The sequence below is a fragment of the Amphiura filiformis genome, chromosome 8 (assembly GCF_039555335.1).
Source record: "Amphiura filiformis chromosome 8, Afil_fr2py, whole genome shotgun sequence".
Classification (NCBI taxonomy): domain Eukaryota; kingdom Metazoa; phylum Echinodermata; class Ophiuroidea; order Amphilepidida; family Amphiuridae; genus Amphiura; species Amphiura filiformis.
The window spans coordinates 65,949,534-65,970,682 of NC_092635.1; the positions used below are offsets into that span (position 1 = coordinate 65,949,534).

General features: G+C 34.3%; 1 protein-coding gene across 1 annotated transcript in view; it reads right to left on the reverse strand.

The window, feature by feature from the left end:
* The window catches only part of LOC140158411 (putative neutral ceramidase C), a 30,793-nt gene extending 9,644 nt beyond the window's left edge, over positions 1-21,149 (reverse strand). The window contains exons 1-11 of the mRNA XM_072181502.1: positions 21,021-21,149; positions 15,013-15,162; positions 13,397-13,576; positions 12,303-12,430; positions 10,939-11,016; positions 9,690-9,810; positions 7,213-7,335; positions 6,402-6,488; positions 4,202-4,306; positions 3,208-3,289; positions 809-921 (exon numbers count right to left, since the gene is read on the reverse strand). Coding sequence (XP_072037603.1) covers positions 809-921; positions 3,208-3,289; positions 4,202-4,306; positions 6,402-6,488; positions 7,213-7,335; positions 9,690-9,810; positions 10,939-11,016; positions 12,303-12,430; positions 13,397-13,576; positions 15,013-15,162; positions 21,021-21,149 — 1,296 coding nt within the window. The remainder of the gene's footprint in view (positions 1-808; positions 922-3,207; positions 3,290-4,201; positions 4,307-6,401; positions 6,489-7,212; positions 7,336-9,689; positions 9,811-10,938; positions 11,017-12,302; positions 12,431-13,396; positions 13,577-15,012; positions 15,163-21,020) is intronic.

Below are 21,149 nucleotides of genomic sequence, written 5' to 3' on the forward strand. Positions count from 1 at the left end.
AATGCGACCTACCGACCCAACTGTTTCATAAGCCTCTATGGACAAACAAACAATTTTTTTTGGCCTAATAATAGATATGATCATTGTGCACTTGAGACCAAAGAAAGATTGAAGTATTTGAGGGCCAATTAAAGGTGTGTGATCCTAGCATTCTCTTTTTATGTTATATTTCAGTAGATATCCGCAAAAAAACTTCTTCCAAATATTTCAGTTGATTTTGATTTTGCGTTTGCGAGTTATGGATGATTATGTGTATTACACTGCTCCATAGATAGGCCACTGTTGTAATTTCATTCTGGTACACCAGAACATAATTTTAAACTATTTCAGTGGCTAGCACTGCTTTCCAAGCATGCCCTCATGCATTAAGTAAAATGATATTTACCAGATTCATACAGAATGTTTACAAAATAACATATTTACAAGAGTATACAAAAACAAAGACAGTTAAAGTTGTTTTTTTAAAACTTCCGTGGTCGGGGTACGCGCTGGTGAATTGCGATCGCGTAAAAGTGACAAGGTCGCCTACTACGCGCCGAACAGACAACCAATGGGTCAACGGACTTGTTGTCAAGTGCGTTGATCAGCCAATCGGCGTGATTGCTTATTTTTTCTGTGTGTACGCTCGTAGACGCTTGGCGCACAGCTCGGACCACAGAAGTTTAAAAAAATTAACTTTAATCAAGATCTGCTTTGATACAAGAGCAAACAAGAGTACAGCGATTTCACATATTTAACATATAACGTGATATTCTGCTTAAAATTAGCATTGGCATCAAAAATTGCAGTCTCTCAAATAGCAACTTACCTCTCCAGTTGGCAAGAGTACAGGCTTAGGTGCTTGACATTGAATTAATTCATCACTTGGTTTCTTTATCAAATCTCTAATAGCATCCCATAAGTCATTGCCTGTTGTGTCACCTGCGATATGAAAAGAAAATATTATTTTGTATTAGTATTATCATACAGTGGGAAGCGGCTGTGAAAAGGAAAGCATCTTGGTCATTTGGAAGGGATAAAGTTTGGTCATTGAGAACTTAATCCAACTTGAGTATTAGCTGAATGAGAGAAAGGAAAAATATATACACATTATTTTATTTGAATCAATGAAAATTTTAACACTAAAATCAATAATATATACATTTATATATGTGACCCATCACATCAAAACCAACCACCTCGAGGCAGAAATGAAAATTGAGATTTGTGACGTGTCATGTCAAAAGGAGACACTTTTGGGCAGGATCGTAAATGGAGAAATAGCCAAAAATCTGCCCGGTGATTTTTTTTTTTTCACAATTTGGGTTTGTTGCGAATTTGTGATGCTATTAATATTTAAAATATTGTCTGAGAGTTTCAGACCGGAATATAACTGGCATCTTGTATTTTTTGAGACATTTTTCAAAGCTAATTCCTACTCTCAACATTGTCAATAATATTTTTAAAGGCCGATATCTCAATTTCCAATTTTATAATACCATAACTTACGAACTCAATATCTTTGCTTAGGATTGTCCGATTCCATTGGGAAAACCGGCGTTGTGGAGCAAAATATCTCTTTATTTAAGATATGTAAAAAGCTCAAAATTGATAACCTGCCCAAAAGTGTCTCCTTTTGACATGACACGTCACATTTAAACACCAGGATAAACCGCTGTTTTTTAGCTTTAAAATGACACCTTATGTTGAAATCAGATACAGTGAAAATGTTTTATGCGGCAAAACAACCTCAAAATTCTTTTTATTTTCTTCATATTTTCTCATCTTCTTCATTGTTATCTGCCAAAGAAGCCAGCCACGAAGTGGACAGTTTTGATGTGATGGGTCACATATGTTGTAATGTTACAAGCAAAATTTCTTGCCCCCCTCAATTTACTCTCCCACCAGGACTCATAATTATTGCACAGTCCCTATCAAAATGCACTCACTGGTTTAGGATTGCCGAAACTGAATGGAAAACGTGAGTTTTTTCTTGGAATTTGTACTATGAAAACTTTGATATCTGATAACTGTATTCCTGATGAATCTCTTCAATAACTCACTGGTTTAATAAAATGAGGAAACAGAGAAAGGGCAGTCCAGGTACTTCACAAAAAGAATAGACTACCCCGTAGTCCACTTGCCCATTCTGCATATACTCTGGATATTGTATTTAAGCTTAAAACTCTGATTTAATTTATGTGTGCACAATTGATAGATTTTCACATCTGATCTTTTCAGTCACCATACACCCTCTGTTTGTTAGCTCCCCAAGTGGACTACTGACATTGGATTGCGGTCAGAGATGCTTAACACGGCTGTCTATGAGCTTCTATGGATGAGATTGTCGGAAATCTGGCCTACTAAAATTGGCAATGATGTAATGCATCTTTAAATGGATCTGGGTTGTGATTGGTCGCCCAGATCTCGTTATGGTTTAAATCCTCCGGGTACCTATCATTACCATTAATAACTACATGGTACACAAGTATGCCGCCATTGTGATGTGTAATTGCATGAACGCGTCAATATGTGCATGAGCGCGTATTGTATTTGCTTGCGGTTAAATTTGATTGATAAACAAGTATGATTGACAGTGTGAGTGTTAGGGACTTTGCCGGCTCAAAATCCCGTTTTAAATTGAAAGTCCATAGTCTATTTTTAACCTGGAATTTCGCGATTAATAAACTGGCAGATTTTAAAATCAGAATTGTTCAGTGAAGTGCCAATACAATCATGACATTATGATATGTTGCATTCAATAATATAAGCCTACGTACACTTGACTTTTACTGTCACTAATATAATTATATAAACTTTTTCATAACAATTTTATACTAGTATATATTTTGATGTAATAAATATCAGTATAATTTCGAGTTCAACTGAATGCTTTCATCATGATTAACATTAATAACATGCTTTTATTTATCAAAAATAGACTATGGCATAATCTACAAAAAGAACGGAAAGTCGCAACAATATTTTTATTATAATGGGAATGTTACAGCACTCTGCATGGTTTGAATAATTGCAACAATGATTTTAAAAAATTTGTAAGAAATTTTTCCACAATTTTCAAACTAACCTTGGTAAAAATCAAAGAATCCTGCTCCATCAATGCAACCTGCTGCAAATGAATAACCCATGGCTGCTGCACAGGTGTACGCCTACATGACAATTACAAAACAAGAACATCAAACATGCACGCCACACAAAAAAACTTACCCTGGAAAAAAGTGAATTCACCCGGACCATCAACGGTACCTGCTGCAAAGGAATAGCCCATTGCTGCAGCACAGGTATATGTCTGAATATGAGGGGAAGTGGAATTTGAAAAAACAATGATGAATCAATTTGTACCGCATTTAACTTGAGAATCAAACAAACAAATTGACTGCTCAGTGCCAGAAGTGGGTAAGTGCAATAGCTGCCCTGTGAACATTTGGCAATTTACACACTTCGCACATACACACAGCCTTATTAGAAATAATAAAAATCAGGAAATAAGATGGTTGCACACTGTCTTTCTTTTGTCAATTTCGTCATTTTTTGACATACTTTTTAAATTATAATACAACGAAGTTTTTGCTCTCAATGAGAGAAGACACAACTTATTTTGCTCTGAGTTTGCTGTCTTTGTTTGCTACTTATTTCAATTTGAACTTGCCTTCAATTTTTGACTTGAATTTGTTTTTAAACTACAGCATGTAGTTCTTGTTGTTTGCTTTATATTTTGTTGTCTGTCCCTGAAGAAGAGCAGTTTATCTGCTTGAAACGTCAGTTGTTTTTTGTCTGTTTAGTGTTTGACTGCTATGTACACAGTGATTTTCATCACTTCCAGTGTACTGTTTTCCTGACACTTTTGTGGGCTCTGGAATTGGCAGTTTTTGGCCATCGAACTTTGCCTGTTTTGTGCCTACTCTGGATGTTTGGTTTAGCGTGTCTGTTTATATGCACAGTGATTTTCATCACTTGTTCTAGTGCAGTTTTGTATTACCATTGATCCTTGTTGTTTTTGCAGGTTCAGCACTTACTTCTGTGGGCCTTGGAAATGGTAATTTTTGGCTATCGAACTTTGCCTACTTCTTCTGCCTAAGTTTGCTGTTTTTGTCCCCCTGCATACTGTCTAGTCTGCATTTTACTTGTTTCCCCACATCAAGTTGGTGTACCTTGCTTTTTTTCTTTCCTATAATACAACGAGTATTTAAAAAATACTTACTGTATATGTTTCATTTATTTTTACTGGATAATGAGTCATGTTGGCATTTTGGTAAACGGATCCAACAGGCCCAGCAACTTCTGTAGTCGCACTGTTATATAATTCCTGAATGTGGATGATAAAACAAATTGAGTGCTTGAATTGTTAATTTAAATAATTTACATAAAAATGATTAAACAATAAGCAGAATTTAAAAATATGTTCACATAATGTACATTGGCACTGTTTATGATCCCAATGTTTAAGCTATTCGTATCCTCACCCAATGAATGATCTTTCCAGGGCCGTAGTAAGGTTGAAAAATGTGGGGCGGCCATCACAAATATGGGGCGGCCAAATTACAAATATATGACCAAATTGAAATAAAGATATAAAGAAAGACATAACAAATTTCTCAAAAGGTGGGGCGGCCATGGCATCCCCGGCCACCCCGCTTGCTACTGCCCTGAATCTTTCCATATATTTAGTGTTATATCTCACACCAAAAGATCCCATTTTAAATTGCTAGTTGCACATCACTTCAAAAGTTGAGTGTACCTGGTCTATTACCATTTGGTCTAATACCATTTGGTCTAATTGCCGTTTAGTCAATTCAATTGTTCTATTACCAGAAAGGCTAATTGCCTCTTAGTCTATAAATCATTTAGTCTAATGTCCATTTAGTCTAATATTGTTTGGTCTAATAACCAAAATGTCTACTAACCATACAGTCTAATAACCATTTGGTCTAATATTTTTGAAATAATCATTTGGTCTAATAACCATTTGGTCTAAAAACTGTAAGGTCCAATACCTGTATGGTCTAATAACCAATTTGTCTAATACCATTTTGTATATTTGCCAATTTGTCTAAAAAATTGGCATTTCGTCTACTACTGGTTATGGGCTATAATGTATCAAAAAAATATGAATTTATAGTAGACTGAATCGGGTCACATATAGGCCTAATATTTATAAGTTAATGAACGCGTTGAATGTTGATGCGTCTAATGCACGAGCCCTGAAGGGGGGAGTGCATTAGACTCATCAACATCAGCGCAAGTGCATTATTTTGTCTAATTTCTCGAGCAATAAGTAATACAAGTTTATTAATCTATTTCATACACGAGAAGAAAAAACATGTGGTTTTTACTTTTTTTTTATATAACAAATTATCACTAAAATGTTGGAAAACAGAACCAAATATAAATCCATCAACCCGCCCGAAAAATGAATCAATCCTACGCACAATATACACAATCAATGCATGTTTCGTACTTTTCTAACAGCTTTTCTGATTGGCTGCTTTGATATAAGAGTGTATGAAAGGCTCATCATGCATCACTGGGGTGTCACGGGTGCAGGACATGCGCTATCTGCCATTCCAACATTAAAACACAATGAGGGTTTCCGGTTTTTGTCAGTCATGTGTAGATAATACATGTATAGACCTGTTACACTGTTTATGAAACCCCGAGAGCAGAGGCCATGGTGACCCCGGACTATGACCTCATAGTATGTATAGTAGCGTTATTGCCCATATGCAGCCTCACATGTGCTATTAGACCAATCGGTTTGTAGACCAATTGGTTAGTAGACTAAATGCTTGTTAGACTAATGGGTATTAGACCAAATGGCTATTAGACTTATTGGTTATAGATCAAATGGGTATCAGACTAAATGGTTGTTAGACTAAATGGTTTGACTTATTGGTTATTAGACTAAATGGTTATCAGACCAAATGGTTCTCGGACCAAATGGTTATAGGACTAAATGATTATTGGACATAGTGGATATAGACCTAATATAGACCTTAAAAACACATCTGTTTAATATCGCTTTTGCTGATGACTTGTAGTGTAGAATGTTTTTTATGGTATGTTGTATATTATCTGTATTTGCTCTGTTCATCATGTTCCCCTTTGTGGTCATATTCCTGTTGTTGCGCAGTGAGCGGCTCTGACGGATACTTGCGCATTATAAATTTCCATATTATTATTATTATTATTATTAATGGGTTTAGATGAAATGGATGTAGACGAAATGGATATTCGACGAAATGTTATTAGACCAAATGACAAATCCCTGTGTGCCCATACCCTCCTTTTTTAGTGTCAAATTGGTCACTGAAAGGCAAATTTGGAATTGTTGAGTCTACATCCTGTTATCCCCCTCCCCTGCCCCCTCCATAACATATTTCATTTTCCAACTTCCAACATACCTTAGCTTTGACATACTGGTTTTCTCCTATGATACGTGTGCTGTCAAACATATCTTCACCTGGCCCAAATGCTATACACAACTGAGCCTGCATAAAAACAAATGCACAATATCAAAAGCTAAAATTATAACAAAAACAATCCAGTACACAAACTATAGGATATCTGCACATATCATATCAACACATAAATACCATGAAATTTATGTAAAAACTAAATCATAGGCAAGAAAGCAGAAAGGAAAGAGAAACAAGTATAGTAAATAATCTTTTAACTGGGCTCTAAAAGCACAACCAGAAATGACAAGCGAACATTTCACACAGGTATACTTATGTGTCTGTGAGACTTGTGTGACTTTTCTTGTGTATGTGTCTTTTTGACACAACTGACACGCATGAAGGACATCTTGTGTGTCTTTTTTTTTTCCATCTTGTGTCTTTTTTTTTGCTTGTGTGCCTTTTTCAATACCTTAAATGGCCTCTTTACCCCCTCTATACCCCCTCCGAAAGACCCTGGTTCTGTGCCTAGACACACAAGAAAACAATGACACACAAGCATATTTTGTACACAAAAAACAGGCATGAAAATGGCTTTTTTGACAAATGCCTGAAAAAGGGTGTTAATTCAGCCTTAAAAAGGCCCAAAAACAGGCTAAAAAGAAATAAAAATGCATAAATTTGGACAACAAAACTGTCAGAATTGAGGCAAAAGCCTGAAAATTCACATGCCTGAAAAAAAAAAGACACACAAGCATAGCGTCATGAGAACAGACAGACAGAAAAAAAAGAAGACAAACATTCCATAAAGACTTACCCTATCATTACAAGTGCTAGTTTGATATCTACATGGTCCTCCTGTATCAATACATCTTGGTCCTGCTGTATTGGGGCTGGTATCACCATGATTAGCATTGGCAAATATGGCAACAAAATCACCCTGCAAAATCACAGCAGAATAAAAAGTACAAAAATTAACAGACCTACTGGTATCTAGACAGCGCAGTGACATACAGATAATTAAAGGAATTCAATAATATACCGAGGGGTCAGTGACACAAAGACTTAACTCCATTTTTTGCGAAAATGAGATTTTGGTATCAAAATTTTCAGAAACATGAGCACTTTCCAATAAACACATAGAGGTAACTTCATTCAGCACCCATTGAAATCAATGGCCAGTGAAACATAGGACTTAACTACAGTCAATATGGATCATTATGTTTAAACTCATTTTTCTCAGAATGGCCAAAATGGAGTTACATCTTTGTGCCACTGACCCTTGATATATCATAATGCATATTGTTCCTCTGTACAAGAAATATTTTTAGTTCATCATATTTATATTTTCAACTTCCAAAGTTTATAATTTTGACTCTTGCATCACATAAATAACCATCGCCATTTTAAGGAGGAAAACAAAGAGAGTCACACTGAGTGTGCTTTTTAAAACTTGGTGTATTCAAGACAGAAGATATGCTCTCTACACCCCATTACATGGTAAAAGAAGACCTGCAAGGCACAGAACATCCTTCTTGTCTGATGTGCAAAAACTGCCAGGACAACATTTTACTGCCAGATGCCATTACCACCTTGGCTTCAAATCGTAGTACATGAAGAAACTTTGTAGTCGCCTGGTTCACAGCCTAATGAAATGAATGAATGTATTAAAGGTGATTTGCTCATTGAAAGGATCATAAAAATCACCATAATTAAGGTTTTGGCCTCTTTGTAACTGTCATAGATGTGCTAACATAGCCTGCTAGTGGTTTAGCTGAAAGCCACGTATTAAAGACAATAGAAGACATTTACATGAATCTGTAATTTAAGAGTAGAGACATTTAGCTACATGTATATGAATGGGCTTCAACTTTGTCAAGTCAAGACAGAGTAGTTCAATTAAAACTTAGTCATGTTTTTAAAATTTTCCATAATTGTTGTCCTGAATATATGAAAATGCATTTTACTAAAGTATCATCTCTTCATAATTACAGTACCAGGGGAAGTCCATTCAACTTTAAGGTTCCTCACTCCAAGGGACAAAATAGCTTCACTTTCTTTAATAGTGCAATTCATCATTGGAACTCACTGCCAAATGAAATCAAGAACATCAATGATTTTAAATTGTACAAACAATCTGTCAAACAGTTTTTAGCTGATCAAGGGTCCATTTGATTTTTAGAATTTGAGCTGGTCTCACATATCTGCTTTTTGCGTCCTTTGTGCACGTTGTCTCTGTTTTTGTTTTTGTATGGCAGTTTGTTCCTATATTTTCTCTTGCTTGTAAAGGACCCCAATGGAAATAAGCTTTTCCCAAGGCTTTTTGGGCTATCCTTGGTACTTGTGTTGATTTGTAATTTCGTTATACAATTTTGATGTGCAATTTATTTTATTTTGTTATAATAATACTGTATATGTAGTGTAATTTGTATGTTATTCTTATAGTACCAAATAAAATATACTGCTGTTTTCTCCCTTTTTTGCCAAAATATACAATTTGAATGACTTATCCTTCACTTTTACTCAATTTATATACAATTAATTTTTTTTTTACACATAGCTTCCCACTTGAGCTCACTTGGGTATATCATTGAAAGAAGTGCAACATTCCTTTTCGTATAGCATACCTATTGAAGATGCATGAAGTCCTCGGTTTATGAAGCTATCGATATCGATTGTGTTTTCTCCTTGCGATCACTTCATGCATCTTTACTTTGCTGTGTCTCGTCTCAAGTTGAGAGTAATGCCATGTTGGATTTCGTAATGGCAGATTCAAATTGCTTGCGCTAACCTAATCCCGTGGGGTGTACACACACGGTAGAAGGACAATTTGTTGGCAACGCAACCACGTAAACGCACTGATTCAAGACTGCCACTATAAAAACCAAAATGGCATTACTCTAAACTTGAGATGAGACACAGTATAGCATACATACCTAATAGTAGAATTTTCTTATAGTCCATAAACCAGTATATCTGTGGACGTTTCGGTGTCTACCAGATGCCTTTTTCTACACTATTGTTTTTGAGACGATCTTCTGTTTACCATTGATACTGATGGTTGCTTAGTGTTTGACAATCTTCATGGAAATAGAACTGGCAAACACGTTGCTAAGCAACCATCAGCATTTAGTGGTAAACAGAAGATCGTCACAACAAAAAGAGTGCAGAAAAAGGTGTCTGGTAGACACCAAAACTTCCACAGTGAATACTGTTTTTTGGACTAGAAATAAGAAAATTCTACTATTATGTTTCATAACAGTCCCGATGAACATTTCAGTAAAGCATACATACCTGTCCCATAGGTGCTCCATCATTCATATCTTGCTCAAATAAATAAGAAGCATAACCTTTATTGTCGCTACTGATGAGGTGATTGGAGTTGTTCATACTAACAGGGTGTACAGCATACCAACTGCATGGATAAAGAGAGTACAAGTTAGACTGGTTAAACTGAATCTCCAGAATACCTTTCAAACCGGTGGTGTACCCAGGACTTATCCAGAGGAGGGGAAGATTATGACAAACACAAGTTAATGCTATCTTTTGAAGATAGCTATAGATTATGTCAAACACAAGTTCATGCTATCTATTGAAGATAGCTATAGATTATGTCAAACACAAGTTAATGCTATCTACTGAAGATAGCTATAGATTATTTTAAACACAAGTTCATGCTATCTACTGAAGATAGCTATAGATTATGTCAAACACAAGTTAATGCTATCTACTGAAGATAGCTATAGATTATGTCAAACACAAGTTAATGCTATCTACTGAAGATAGCTATAGATTATGTCAAACACAAGTTAATGCTATCTACTGAAGATAGCTATAGATCATGTCAAACACAAGTTAATGCTATCTACTGAAGATAGCTATAGATTATGTCAAACACAAGTTCATGCTATATACTGAAGATAGTTATAGATTATGTCAAACACAAGTTAATGCTATCTACTGAAGATAGCTATAGATTATGTCAAACACAAGTTAATGCTAGCTACTGAAGATAGCTATAGATTATTTCAAACACAAGTTAATGCTATCTACTGATGATATCTATAGATTATTTCAAACACAAGTTCATGCTATCTACTAAAGATAGCAATAGATTATTTAAAACACAAGTTAATGCTATCTACTGAAGATAGCTATAGATTATGTCAAACACAAGTTAATGCTATCTACTGAAGATAGCTATAGATTAGGTCAAACACAAGTTAATGCTATCTACTGAAGATAGCTATAGATTATGTCAAACACAAGTTAATGAACAGGAAACCTGATAAGCAAAAGAATGACAGAAAAGCAGAATGCAAAGTATTGAACCACGATCGAAACAATCACCACACAAAGTATATGGCACTCGAAGGCATACCAAAATAGCGTGATCCGGTAACCAAGAGAATTACGTAACCACTTCGATGGCGAATAGTATCTCACCATCCCAGGGGGCTTTAATGCGATCAGAAAATCTCATTCATCCTTTTAATAAACCAATTTTAAATGCAGTTGTTAAACTTGACATACTTGAACCTACCTTATAAGTGCAATATCTGTACCATCTTCACCGACAAATTTGGCAATGGTCATATCTTTGTCAGTGTCATAGTCATACCTGAAGAAAAGAATTCATACCACAAAAAATCAAAAATATTCATTACGTTTCACTACCTAGAATGAAAAAATAATTAGCTATTACCTAGAATGAATATTAAAATGTTATTTTAATACAATTGAATTGGATTGAATTGAATTGAACTACCTGGAGAGAATTGATCAAAAATTGAATTCCCTCTGAGGTTCGTATCTGTCATTGAGTTGACCAGATCACAAGGATGTCATTATAGCTAGAGGCAGTATATAACACAAATGGGTCAATGAGTTACATAGGGATGACCTTGTGTGGTATATGGTTCCCAGGAAATAAGTTTTGCCTGAGGCAATTTTGGTTAAATGTTGATCCCTCACTACAAGAGTTATTACCATCGATTTGGTTGAAAAATGAGGTGAGACATGATTCAATCTCTCCAGGTAATGAAACGTAATGTTAGAAATAATTCCCTCCAAGTAAAACCCATTTCTGCTGAGTTATTACTACTTGCATTCACTTGCAAACACGAATTCAGTTTAAAATCTGAAAAGTGGTATCTCTGCACATATATAAATTTGGTATGAAACAGTTTACAAAGAATAAAATCACTGTTAATAAACTGGCCTCAAAAAGAAACTTATAATTTTTCACAAGGTCATATCTTACAATCCTCTCCATAAAAATGAACAAAAATTGCACACAGGATTACTTCAATACTCTACTCTAAACACTGGTCAGTAACCAAACAGTTGTCCAACTGACACAACAGCAAAATGCACTGACACGGAACAGCTTCCTGGACCACATTCACAGTTCAATAATTGGCACCCAGCAAAAGAAATCTGTGAGAATGAGTACAAGATCCTTGCACATGTGATAATTCCCAAAGAGTAAGTGGAATAGTGTGGAACAAGACCTGTTTCTTTAAGAAAGTGTGTGAAAAGAAAAAAGCAGCTGTGCCAGGATCTTGTATGCATACTCACAGATTTTTTGTGCTGGGTGCCAAATGTTGGGCTGTAAAAGTGGTCCAGGAAACTGTTCCATGTCTGTTGTGTCAGTTGGACAACTGCTTGGTTACTGACATGTGTTTTGAGTAGAGTATTGAAGTAATCCTGGGAGTAATTTTGGTTCATTTTGATTGACAGGATTTTAAGATATGACCTTGTGATTCACAAGTTGTGAAAGTTTCTTTTTGAGCTCAGTTTATATAAATTTGGTATGAAACCAGTTTACAAATTTAAGAATAAAATTACTGTTAATATGTTACATATTTTTGAGACCCCCTGTATTTTGTTGTTTCGCATACTTACCTTCGTCTTTCAGATGAAGGATTGTTCATGTAAGCAGGAGGACTGCGGTTGATGCTGGTATCCAGTAGTTCCCCTTCATTTAAGTAAACATAGCCCTCTTTCTTGTTGTTGTGAGCTCTCTCTATACTCTGCACAAAACAAAACAAAACTGATATTACACACAAAAAAAAAAAAATTGGGCTAAAACTAAAAAAATGTTCTGGGGATTTTCTCTAAAACTAAATTTTACCTCACAGGATTCATCAAGTCTTTGCCATTGTAAATATGTATACTTTTATATACCTTAGACCAAAAAGTTTGCATTTATGAGGCCCAAAAGTGTCCAAACTTCCAGGGTTAAGACCACTGAACAGATTTTCATTCTTTCTACCCTGATGTTACATTTTTTTGCAAGCAGTAGTCTGCCATTTCATATACTGCGCCAATAAAGTATCCTTACACTTAGAAAAATAATCACAATTTCCAAACTGAACAATATTGGGGTAAATTAGTTTTTTTAATAGATGCACTATTTAATAATGAACATTATGACCCCACATTGAATACAAAAAAAAAACAAAAAGCAAAGTTACAAGCATTTGATTAGACGAAGGTCCAGTTTTAAAAGTGACACTGGCCTATTCAAAACTCCAGACTAGACATCTGGTTTGAGAGCGGTGAATGGCTAATTTATGCGTTTGGCTTTATTTTAAAACAAAAGGAACAAAAGAAAACCTAAACAAAAGAACTGACAAATAAAATGGAAGTTATGAAAAGTACAGAGAAGCAAAAACTGAAATAAAAACTGCTTTAAATAACGCTTCATTGAAGAAACTGTGTTGTCTCTTTGTTTCGCTTGTTGGAATCTTTTTGCGCCTTGTATAGACCAGTTTGTCACTTTTAAAACGGGAACTTTGTCTATTCAATTGCTTGTAACTATACTTCATGAGGTCACATTGGATTCAATGTGGTGTCATAATGTGCAGGATTAGATAGTGCATCTATTAAAAAACAAATTTACCCCAATATTGTTCAGTTTGGAAATTGTGATTATTTTTCCAAGTGTAAGGATACTTTATTGGCGCAGTATAGTTATGTTCCTGATTTTAACTTACCCTGACAACCCCTTCTACAAGGATATCAAAACTATCATCCTGGAATCCACTTGTTGTGAAGCTAAATAAGAAGAACTGATGATAACCACCGGGCCCTGAGTGTGTGTGTGTGGCACTAATTGCTGTGTTCTTTTCATTGTACAACTCACCTAAGCCTCTGTCTCTTAACATTTCAAACACCTAAAAGAAACAAACAGACAAACAAAGTGAGAAAATATGACATATTATATATTATTTTTCATTAAATGTAGGATCTGCAGATTATCTGAGGAGGCTGTAGGATACCTTGTCCAGTATGCTAACCCTTGGACATTATTCAGAAAAAGTCAAATTCACTTAGGCCACAAAAAGAAAATTGTTTGATTGGCGTAACATAAAATAAAAATTAAGGTAGGTAGGTCGGGATCTTTTTCTACTTTTAAAGCTGTAAATTGTGTTTGATAAAGGCCTTGGAACTTTTTTCTTGCTTTTTTTTTAATTTAATAAATAAATTAATAAATTAACAATTTTTTTTTCCAGGGTCAGGCCTAATTTTAGGGTCGGTCAGTTGGGTTACACCAATCAAACAATTTTCTTTTTGTGGCCTTATTGGCTTGCATGGTCTACTCCTGATTCCAGAAAAATACAGCAGTTTTTGCCAAATGAAACATAGCTAAATCCTAATCCTTTAGTTTTAACTGGCAATAAAAGTAAAATTTTAATAATTTTTCAATTTGAGGAAAAATGGGCCAAAATTCTTACAATTGCGGCCACAAAATTCTAGATCTTGAGTATAGGCCAAGAGTTCGCTCATAATTTTCATATTTTACGTTATTTTTGCTAATTGGTTATGAAAAAGATTAAAAAAATGTGTCTTTGTACAAGTTTATGGCTTGATTGTCATAGCATACAAAATTGTCCTTAATGGCCGGCCCTTATTTCCAAAAATTGACCAAAAATTTAAATTTGATTTTCATTGCCAGATGGAACGACCTAAAATATTAGGATTTAGCTATATTCATTAGGCAAAACAGGATAATATTTTTTAATCCTAATTTTTTTTTTTTCTGGTATAGGGAGTAGTTTATGGGTTATTCCATTTAAAATCCACACTACCCCTGTGGAAGATTTAGCTAAAGTCTTGCACAGATGGAGTATGAGTTTTGAATACAAATAGACAATTGGGTAACTTTCATTTAAAATACTCACTCCAGTTGTGCAAGATATATATAAAGCCATAATACAGGGGAATATGGGTTTCAAAATGATTAACTCTGACCAATTACATTTGAAAAACATACTACTTAGATATTTCCAAAAAACTTCCACAGGGGTAGTGTGGATTTCAACTGGATATGTGATTCAGTTTAAGTGTGATTCCAAAACTTCAAAGTACTTTAATAGGCCAAAAAAATAAAGGTTTGTCTCAAATCTCACAAGTGGTTTGAAAACAAATGTGAAACACAATTTTTTTTTTAATTCACGACTTGGTATGTTTATGGTATTTTGAGAAAAAAAATCTGATTTTCACCAAATTTTTCCCCCCAAAATGATTTTTTTTTAAATAAAAAAATTTCAACATTTCTTTTTTTCAAATCGCGAGCTTTGAGACAAACCTTTTTTAAATTTGGCCTTACCTTAATATTAATAGCAGAAGCACCTGTGGCGATATCCATGTTAACAAACACATTACAATTACTCTCATCTAGTTCACATGTTATGATGGTTCTGCTGTATAAGCGTAGATGAATACCACCTGCATATTGGTCTGGTTTTGCATACCCCATCTGGAAAAAAATGGGAATATGGTAAATATTGAGAAAATTGATTTTGTTCAAACTTTACTTATGTGACCAAATCTGATCCACTCAGGCTGAAGTAAATAATTTTGAAAATTGAGTTACTATTTATAATAGAGAAGCCACATTGGTTTATCTATTCAATACAATACAATACAATACAATACAATACAACCAAGCATTTATATAGCACCCTCCCAAGGACCACAGCGCTTTCCGAAAAAGAATAGATATAAAAATAATATAAATACAAAATACAATGGCATTCAACATATTTTAATATGTTGAATGCCATTGTATTGTTCTGAAAATTGTTTAAAAACAATTTCCAGAACAAATCTGCTCTATTTAAGATTTTCGTGCAACATTTTAAACAAAGGTGCCAGCCGGGTTTTTGAATAACCTGGCTGGCATTTCTGAAAAGTGATGTTAGCTGAGATATTTGGGTTAAAAATATGTTTTTCCATTCTTTTACCAAAAATGTCAATTACTAAAACAGGTATAACTGTACATACATGTAAATAAAGTATGAACTTCATATTTGCTGTGGAGAATATATATCACATGTTTATTCAATATTCATTAACAAAAAAATTTCATCTTTATATCTTGATGCAATATTTTGAATGAAATGTGTTATTTTGATGATTTTGTTTAATTTAGTTTAATTCAATTTATCTGATATGTGACACAATCTGGTCCATGGGGGCCAAAGGCGTCAAATTTGAAACTGAGATAAAGGTAAAAATATGGAGTAAAAAACAATAAAATATATAAGAAAATACACATCAAAAAACTTCATAACTTTAGAACCAAGTATGCTAGGCCTTTGGTGTTTTCAGTAAATGATAGCCTATTGCAAGTATAATGTAATAATTATAGTAACTCAATTTTCAAAAATGCCTCCTTTGGCCCCCATGGACCAGATCGTGTCACATATAGGGTAAGGTAAAGATGAGGCTGCTGTTTTAAATAAAATACATTCTATGAATATTCTATGGCATAATATACGAAAATATCTTCGGTTGAGAGCCCCGAATTAGAATACGAGGGTCATTCAAAAAGTTCTACCTGTTGGGTCATAACATTTGTTTTGTTAAAGGTAGCTACTTGAAAATTTGCATACATATAGTTCGTAATATCACCTACAGGTGGTGAAAAAATCATGTCAAGACCATTTTCAGATTTTTGTTGGTGACCTGAAAAACACAGTAAGATATGGTAAACAGGAAACGGTGACGCATCTTTGGATATTGCACTTGAAAACATGCGTGCAGCCAATGTATGAACTTCCCTCTTTAAACAAAAAACTCATATTAGTAACAATATAAATTTTGAATGACTATACACCTTACAGTCCAAAACATCATCTGTGACTGAAAAAGTAAAATTTTGATGGACAGAAATTACCCAGAATTCCAATTTTTAGAGGGATATCTTGTAACATCTCTGGTATTGATAATCAGCATAGTGTACATTCCTACAGCGTGACTTTTCTAGCTGCGCTTTTAGATCAAATATAAAAGTTAGAGCTACTATAACACATTTTTCAGTCAAAAAAGTAAATTTAATTACCTTTGTGATCTATTGTGGTATTTTATTCCAAAGAAAGCAAAATAATGCCACTATTTTACACCATGTTTTATTAAAGTCAATATCTTCATAAACCGTGTTTGTGGTCATTTATACTAATTTTATTACACTGGCTATTTGTTGTATTAGTTTTGTGCATATTAATGTCCATCATTTTCAGTTTGTGGCAACCGTTTAACCAGTACATATAAATTTATGATTATTCTTGTTTTATACAGGTTTTACTGTATAACATGACCAAATGGAATAATTATGGGATCTTCAACACACTTTACTTGAGACGCCTTTGTAAATATTGTACATATTTTGATCGTTTCCGGTGAACCATATCTTACTGTGGTTTTCAGGTCACCAACAAAAATCTGAGAATGGTCTTGACATGAATTTTTCACCACCTGTAGGTGACATTACGAACTATATGTATACAAATTTTCAAGTAGCTACCTTTAACAAAACAAAAGTTATGAACCAACAGGTAGAACTTTTTGAATGACCCTCGTATATTGATGTACAGTGTGGGCCAAAAACAACTTTACCCAATTAAAAAGGTTCATATCTCAAAATTGAAAAGTCTGCTTCAAATTGTTTTCACATATTCGTAAAGAACATCTTCCCAAGAGTATTTGGTGAAAAACTATCCAAAAATGTATTAAATTAAAACCGTGACGCTAGTTTTAAATCAAAGGGTCAAAATTAACTTTGTCCACGTGAAGGCATACTAGCTGTCGCGTCGCATTACTTGCAATACCGAATTCGATAGAGAATGAGAACCACTCAGTATGTAACGCACAAATTTGTTCAGCAATTTTATATTTACACAACCAAATAAATCAAACATAAACAATTTAAATAAATTTATTTCAAGCTACGATATTTCGTCATGATATGCAGCTTTCATGCTGCAAAGATATAAAAACAATTTTCTTCAAATATGCGCAAAAGCAATTGTAACCTCAGACCTAATTTTTTGTCATTTTTTGTCAAATATTATCTATACAAGTAAGTTTGCACTTTTTGCGTTTGTGGTATGTTCAGCCGGCAAATTGTTGCGTCGACAACTGACTCTGGGGTTAGTTGCAAGTTCCCTTTGAACCGCTGCAATATTTGCAGCTGAACGGTCAGTTCTTGGACGCCCGCTCCGTGCTTTGCATCTATTCATCACATTTCCGAGGTTGTGAAAGTTATTCATGTGTAGAGTTATTGTAGATTTTGGCGGGATTCTTACGTTCGGGAAACGAATCCAAAATTGACGCTGCACTTCCAAAAAGCTTTCTGTTCTTAAGTCTGCCATAAAAGTCCTCTCTTGTGTTGTGAATTGCCTTATCTTGACACCTTACAAACCTATTTAGCATTAAGCCACAGTCTCAAAATGCACGAAGACCTATTTAAAATTCAAAACTTGCCCCAGATGGAACCTTTGTAATTGTGTAATTTTTATGCTAATTGTTGGTCAATGACAGGAGTGAAGTTCGAGTACATGACAAGTAAATGGGGATTAAAATCTATTGTATTCCTTTCATGCATATAAAACAATAATCACTTTTCAAAGACAAGCCAAACGTGTTTACTAATTCATGTATGCCTAACGCATATGTATGCCTTACTCTTAGCAATCGAACAAATCCCATTGAATTATGTGTGGACAAAGTGATTTTTGACCCTCGGACGTAAAACTAGCACCATTTTGTTAATTTAGCTTCTTTTGCTTTTATTTCTTCATCACATACTCTTAGAAAGATATACATTTAGAATATGTAACATTATCATGAATAGCTCTTCTATAATTTGAGCAACGACACTCTGAAATTGGGTAAAGTTGTTTTTGGCTCACACTGTACTTTGCGTTACATAATAGTATGACTATACAGTACAATACTTCACTCTTTAATATATTTCCATCGCATAATATTGTAACTGGAAACACTCTACCTGTAACCCATTTACACTTCCCTAACTGCATAAAAGTGCTTATATGTGTAGCAATCAATCACTACATTACACTTCCAAATCAATAACGTTATCATATGTTAATATTAACAGCTGTTGATTCTAACACTGTCATTAATGGCCATGCACTGGCAGGAAGAAAATAACCAAATATGTGTTGCAATCTCATCCAATCAGAAAGTCTGCAATAATAAAAGTGAGATTTAAGGAGCAAAAAAAAAACAATTTTAACCCTAACACTGAATACTGCTTTTTGCTATACGAAGTTAAAGAAGAAACAAAAAAGGAGAGAATATTTACTTATTCCACTGCATTTACACCCACAAACCTCCTCTGACAGTGAATGGAATTTGTCCAATGTGACATCACAAGGTGTCACTGAAGCTGGAACTTATAATACACCACCAAATTCTATGGCTTTTGTCTCTTTCCTAAAAAAAAATCACTTTAAACATAAGTGCTTGTTGATGAAATGCTATGGTATTTTGTGAGCTGGAGCAATATTTTAATGAAGAACACCCTTTGTTCGATTTTGCAAACATGTGGTTTGAAAGAAAAAATTACCCCGCACATAAATATTGAAACATTGATATCTTCAGTCTTATTTTACAATACACATTTTTCGGGACATTTGTGACCCATCACATCAACACCAGCCACTTGGCTTCAGAAATGAAAATGGAGATTTAAACACTAAGATAAACTTCTGTTTTGTAGCTTTAATATGACACCTTACTTGTTGAAATCAGATGCAGTAAAAATGTTTTATGAGGCAAAACAAGCTCAGAATTCTTTTTATTTTCTTTATATTTTCTCATCTTCTTTCATTGTTATCTGAAAATGAAGCCAGCCGCAAAGTGGTCGGTTTTGATGTGATGGGTCACATTTTAATATTTTTTTTGTACAATTATAATACACATTTTTAATATAAAAATCAAGTCACTATTTGGAATTATCACATGAAAATTATGCACCATCATCACCATTTTTATTGTCATAATAATACTACTACTAATAATACTACTATATTTAAAGAAACATGACCAGTTCCATTTTTCGATTTGTAGTAAATAAATAATATTTGTTACTGCATCGCCCTATTAACATCGATCAGGTCATTATATTGATACTCCATATAGATAATTTGGAAATCTATTCTTAGACACTAACCAAAGGGCACCTGATCAGGTCAGGGAACTTTATTGCTATGGAATGGCTGACCAGTTGCCAAAAAATGGCCTAACAGGAATGGGTTACTTTCAAAATGGTTTTCCAAGTCACTTTTATCACCTACTTTGCGTGCCGATAAATATTTGTGCCAAGATAAAATAACATAAACAATGACCAACGACACAAATGATTATGGTATAATGAAGTGGTAATACTTACAGGGTGGCCCAGTAAAAGCAGGCCCAACGAATGTGGTGATATTTCAAAATATGTACTCAACAAACATTCAATGTTTATATACTGTCTTTTAGCTAGATGTAATGCCTACACTAAAAATGCTAAATTGATCCTGCAACCATTTTAACATTCCAGATCATATCTTTAAAATTATTTTATCAAACGAGCACTGGATTTTGGCTAATGATGGCCAGGGTTCCCGCTAAACCAAGTTTTGGGGGTATTTTAGCACAGTAAAATCATGAGGGACTCCGTATTTGTCAAATTTTGATAATTATGGGTTGAGACCGAAACATGAATACCGTGCCAGAATTTGTGTCTAAGACCCAAAAAAATTGTTTGTGACCCCATACTTTTGAAATTTTGCAGATTATGAACTGGACTCCATAATATTTGGACCTCGCGGAAACCCTGATGATGGCTAAAAGATGTGACTTCAACGTATAAACACCAATTATTGTTAAAACATTGTTTAAGATTGCATAAATTAGTTTGACTTGCTTTTTTGGTACATCCGGTGTAAAAAATAAGTGGCAATTTATTTATATAAATTTTCAATTCTGTTGCCATCCAGAGATGTGACAATTGCAAGCCATAGGGAGCATAGCAAGAGAGTAGCGCCTCACGGCCAAGGGCCACGGTTCAATTTTTTTTTTTAATCAACCACACTCCAAATCCAAAAAAAAAAAAAAAAAAAAAGAATTAGAAAATTCAGGAATTTTTTGGAATTTATAAAAATTCTGGAAACTGGCATCTCTGTGCCATAAATAACAATATAAATTTGTATGCGCAAAGGCATTTCTGACTCAAAGTTCACAAACCATAAAAAATTCTGTACACAAATAATAGAACCACAGTACCATACAAGATATTCTATTAAGAAAACCAATTCTACTCACCAATGGCACATCTGCCGCAGGACCAGTGATATCTGCTATACCAGCTCCAATCAAATATAAATCGCCTTGTCCTAAACCTTCCTTTACACAAAAACACATTAAAACTATAATCCATGATCTCCCCGACAT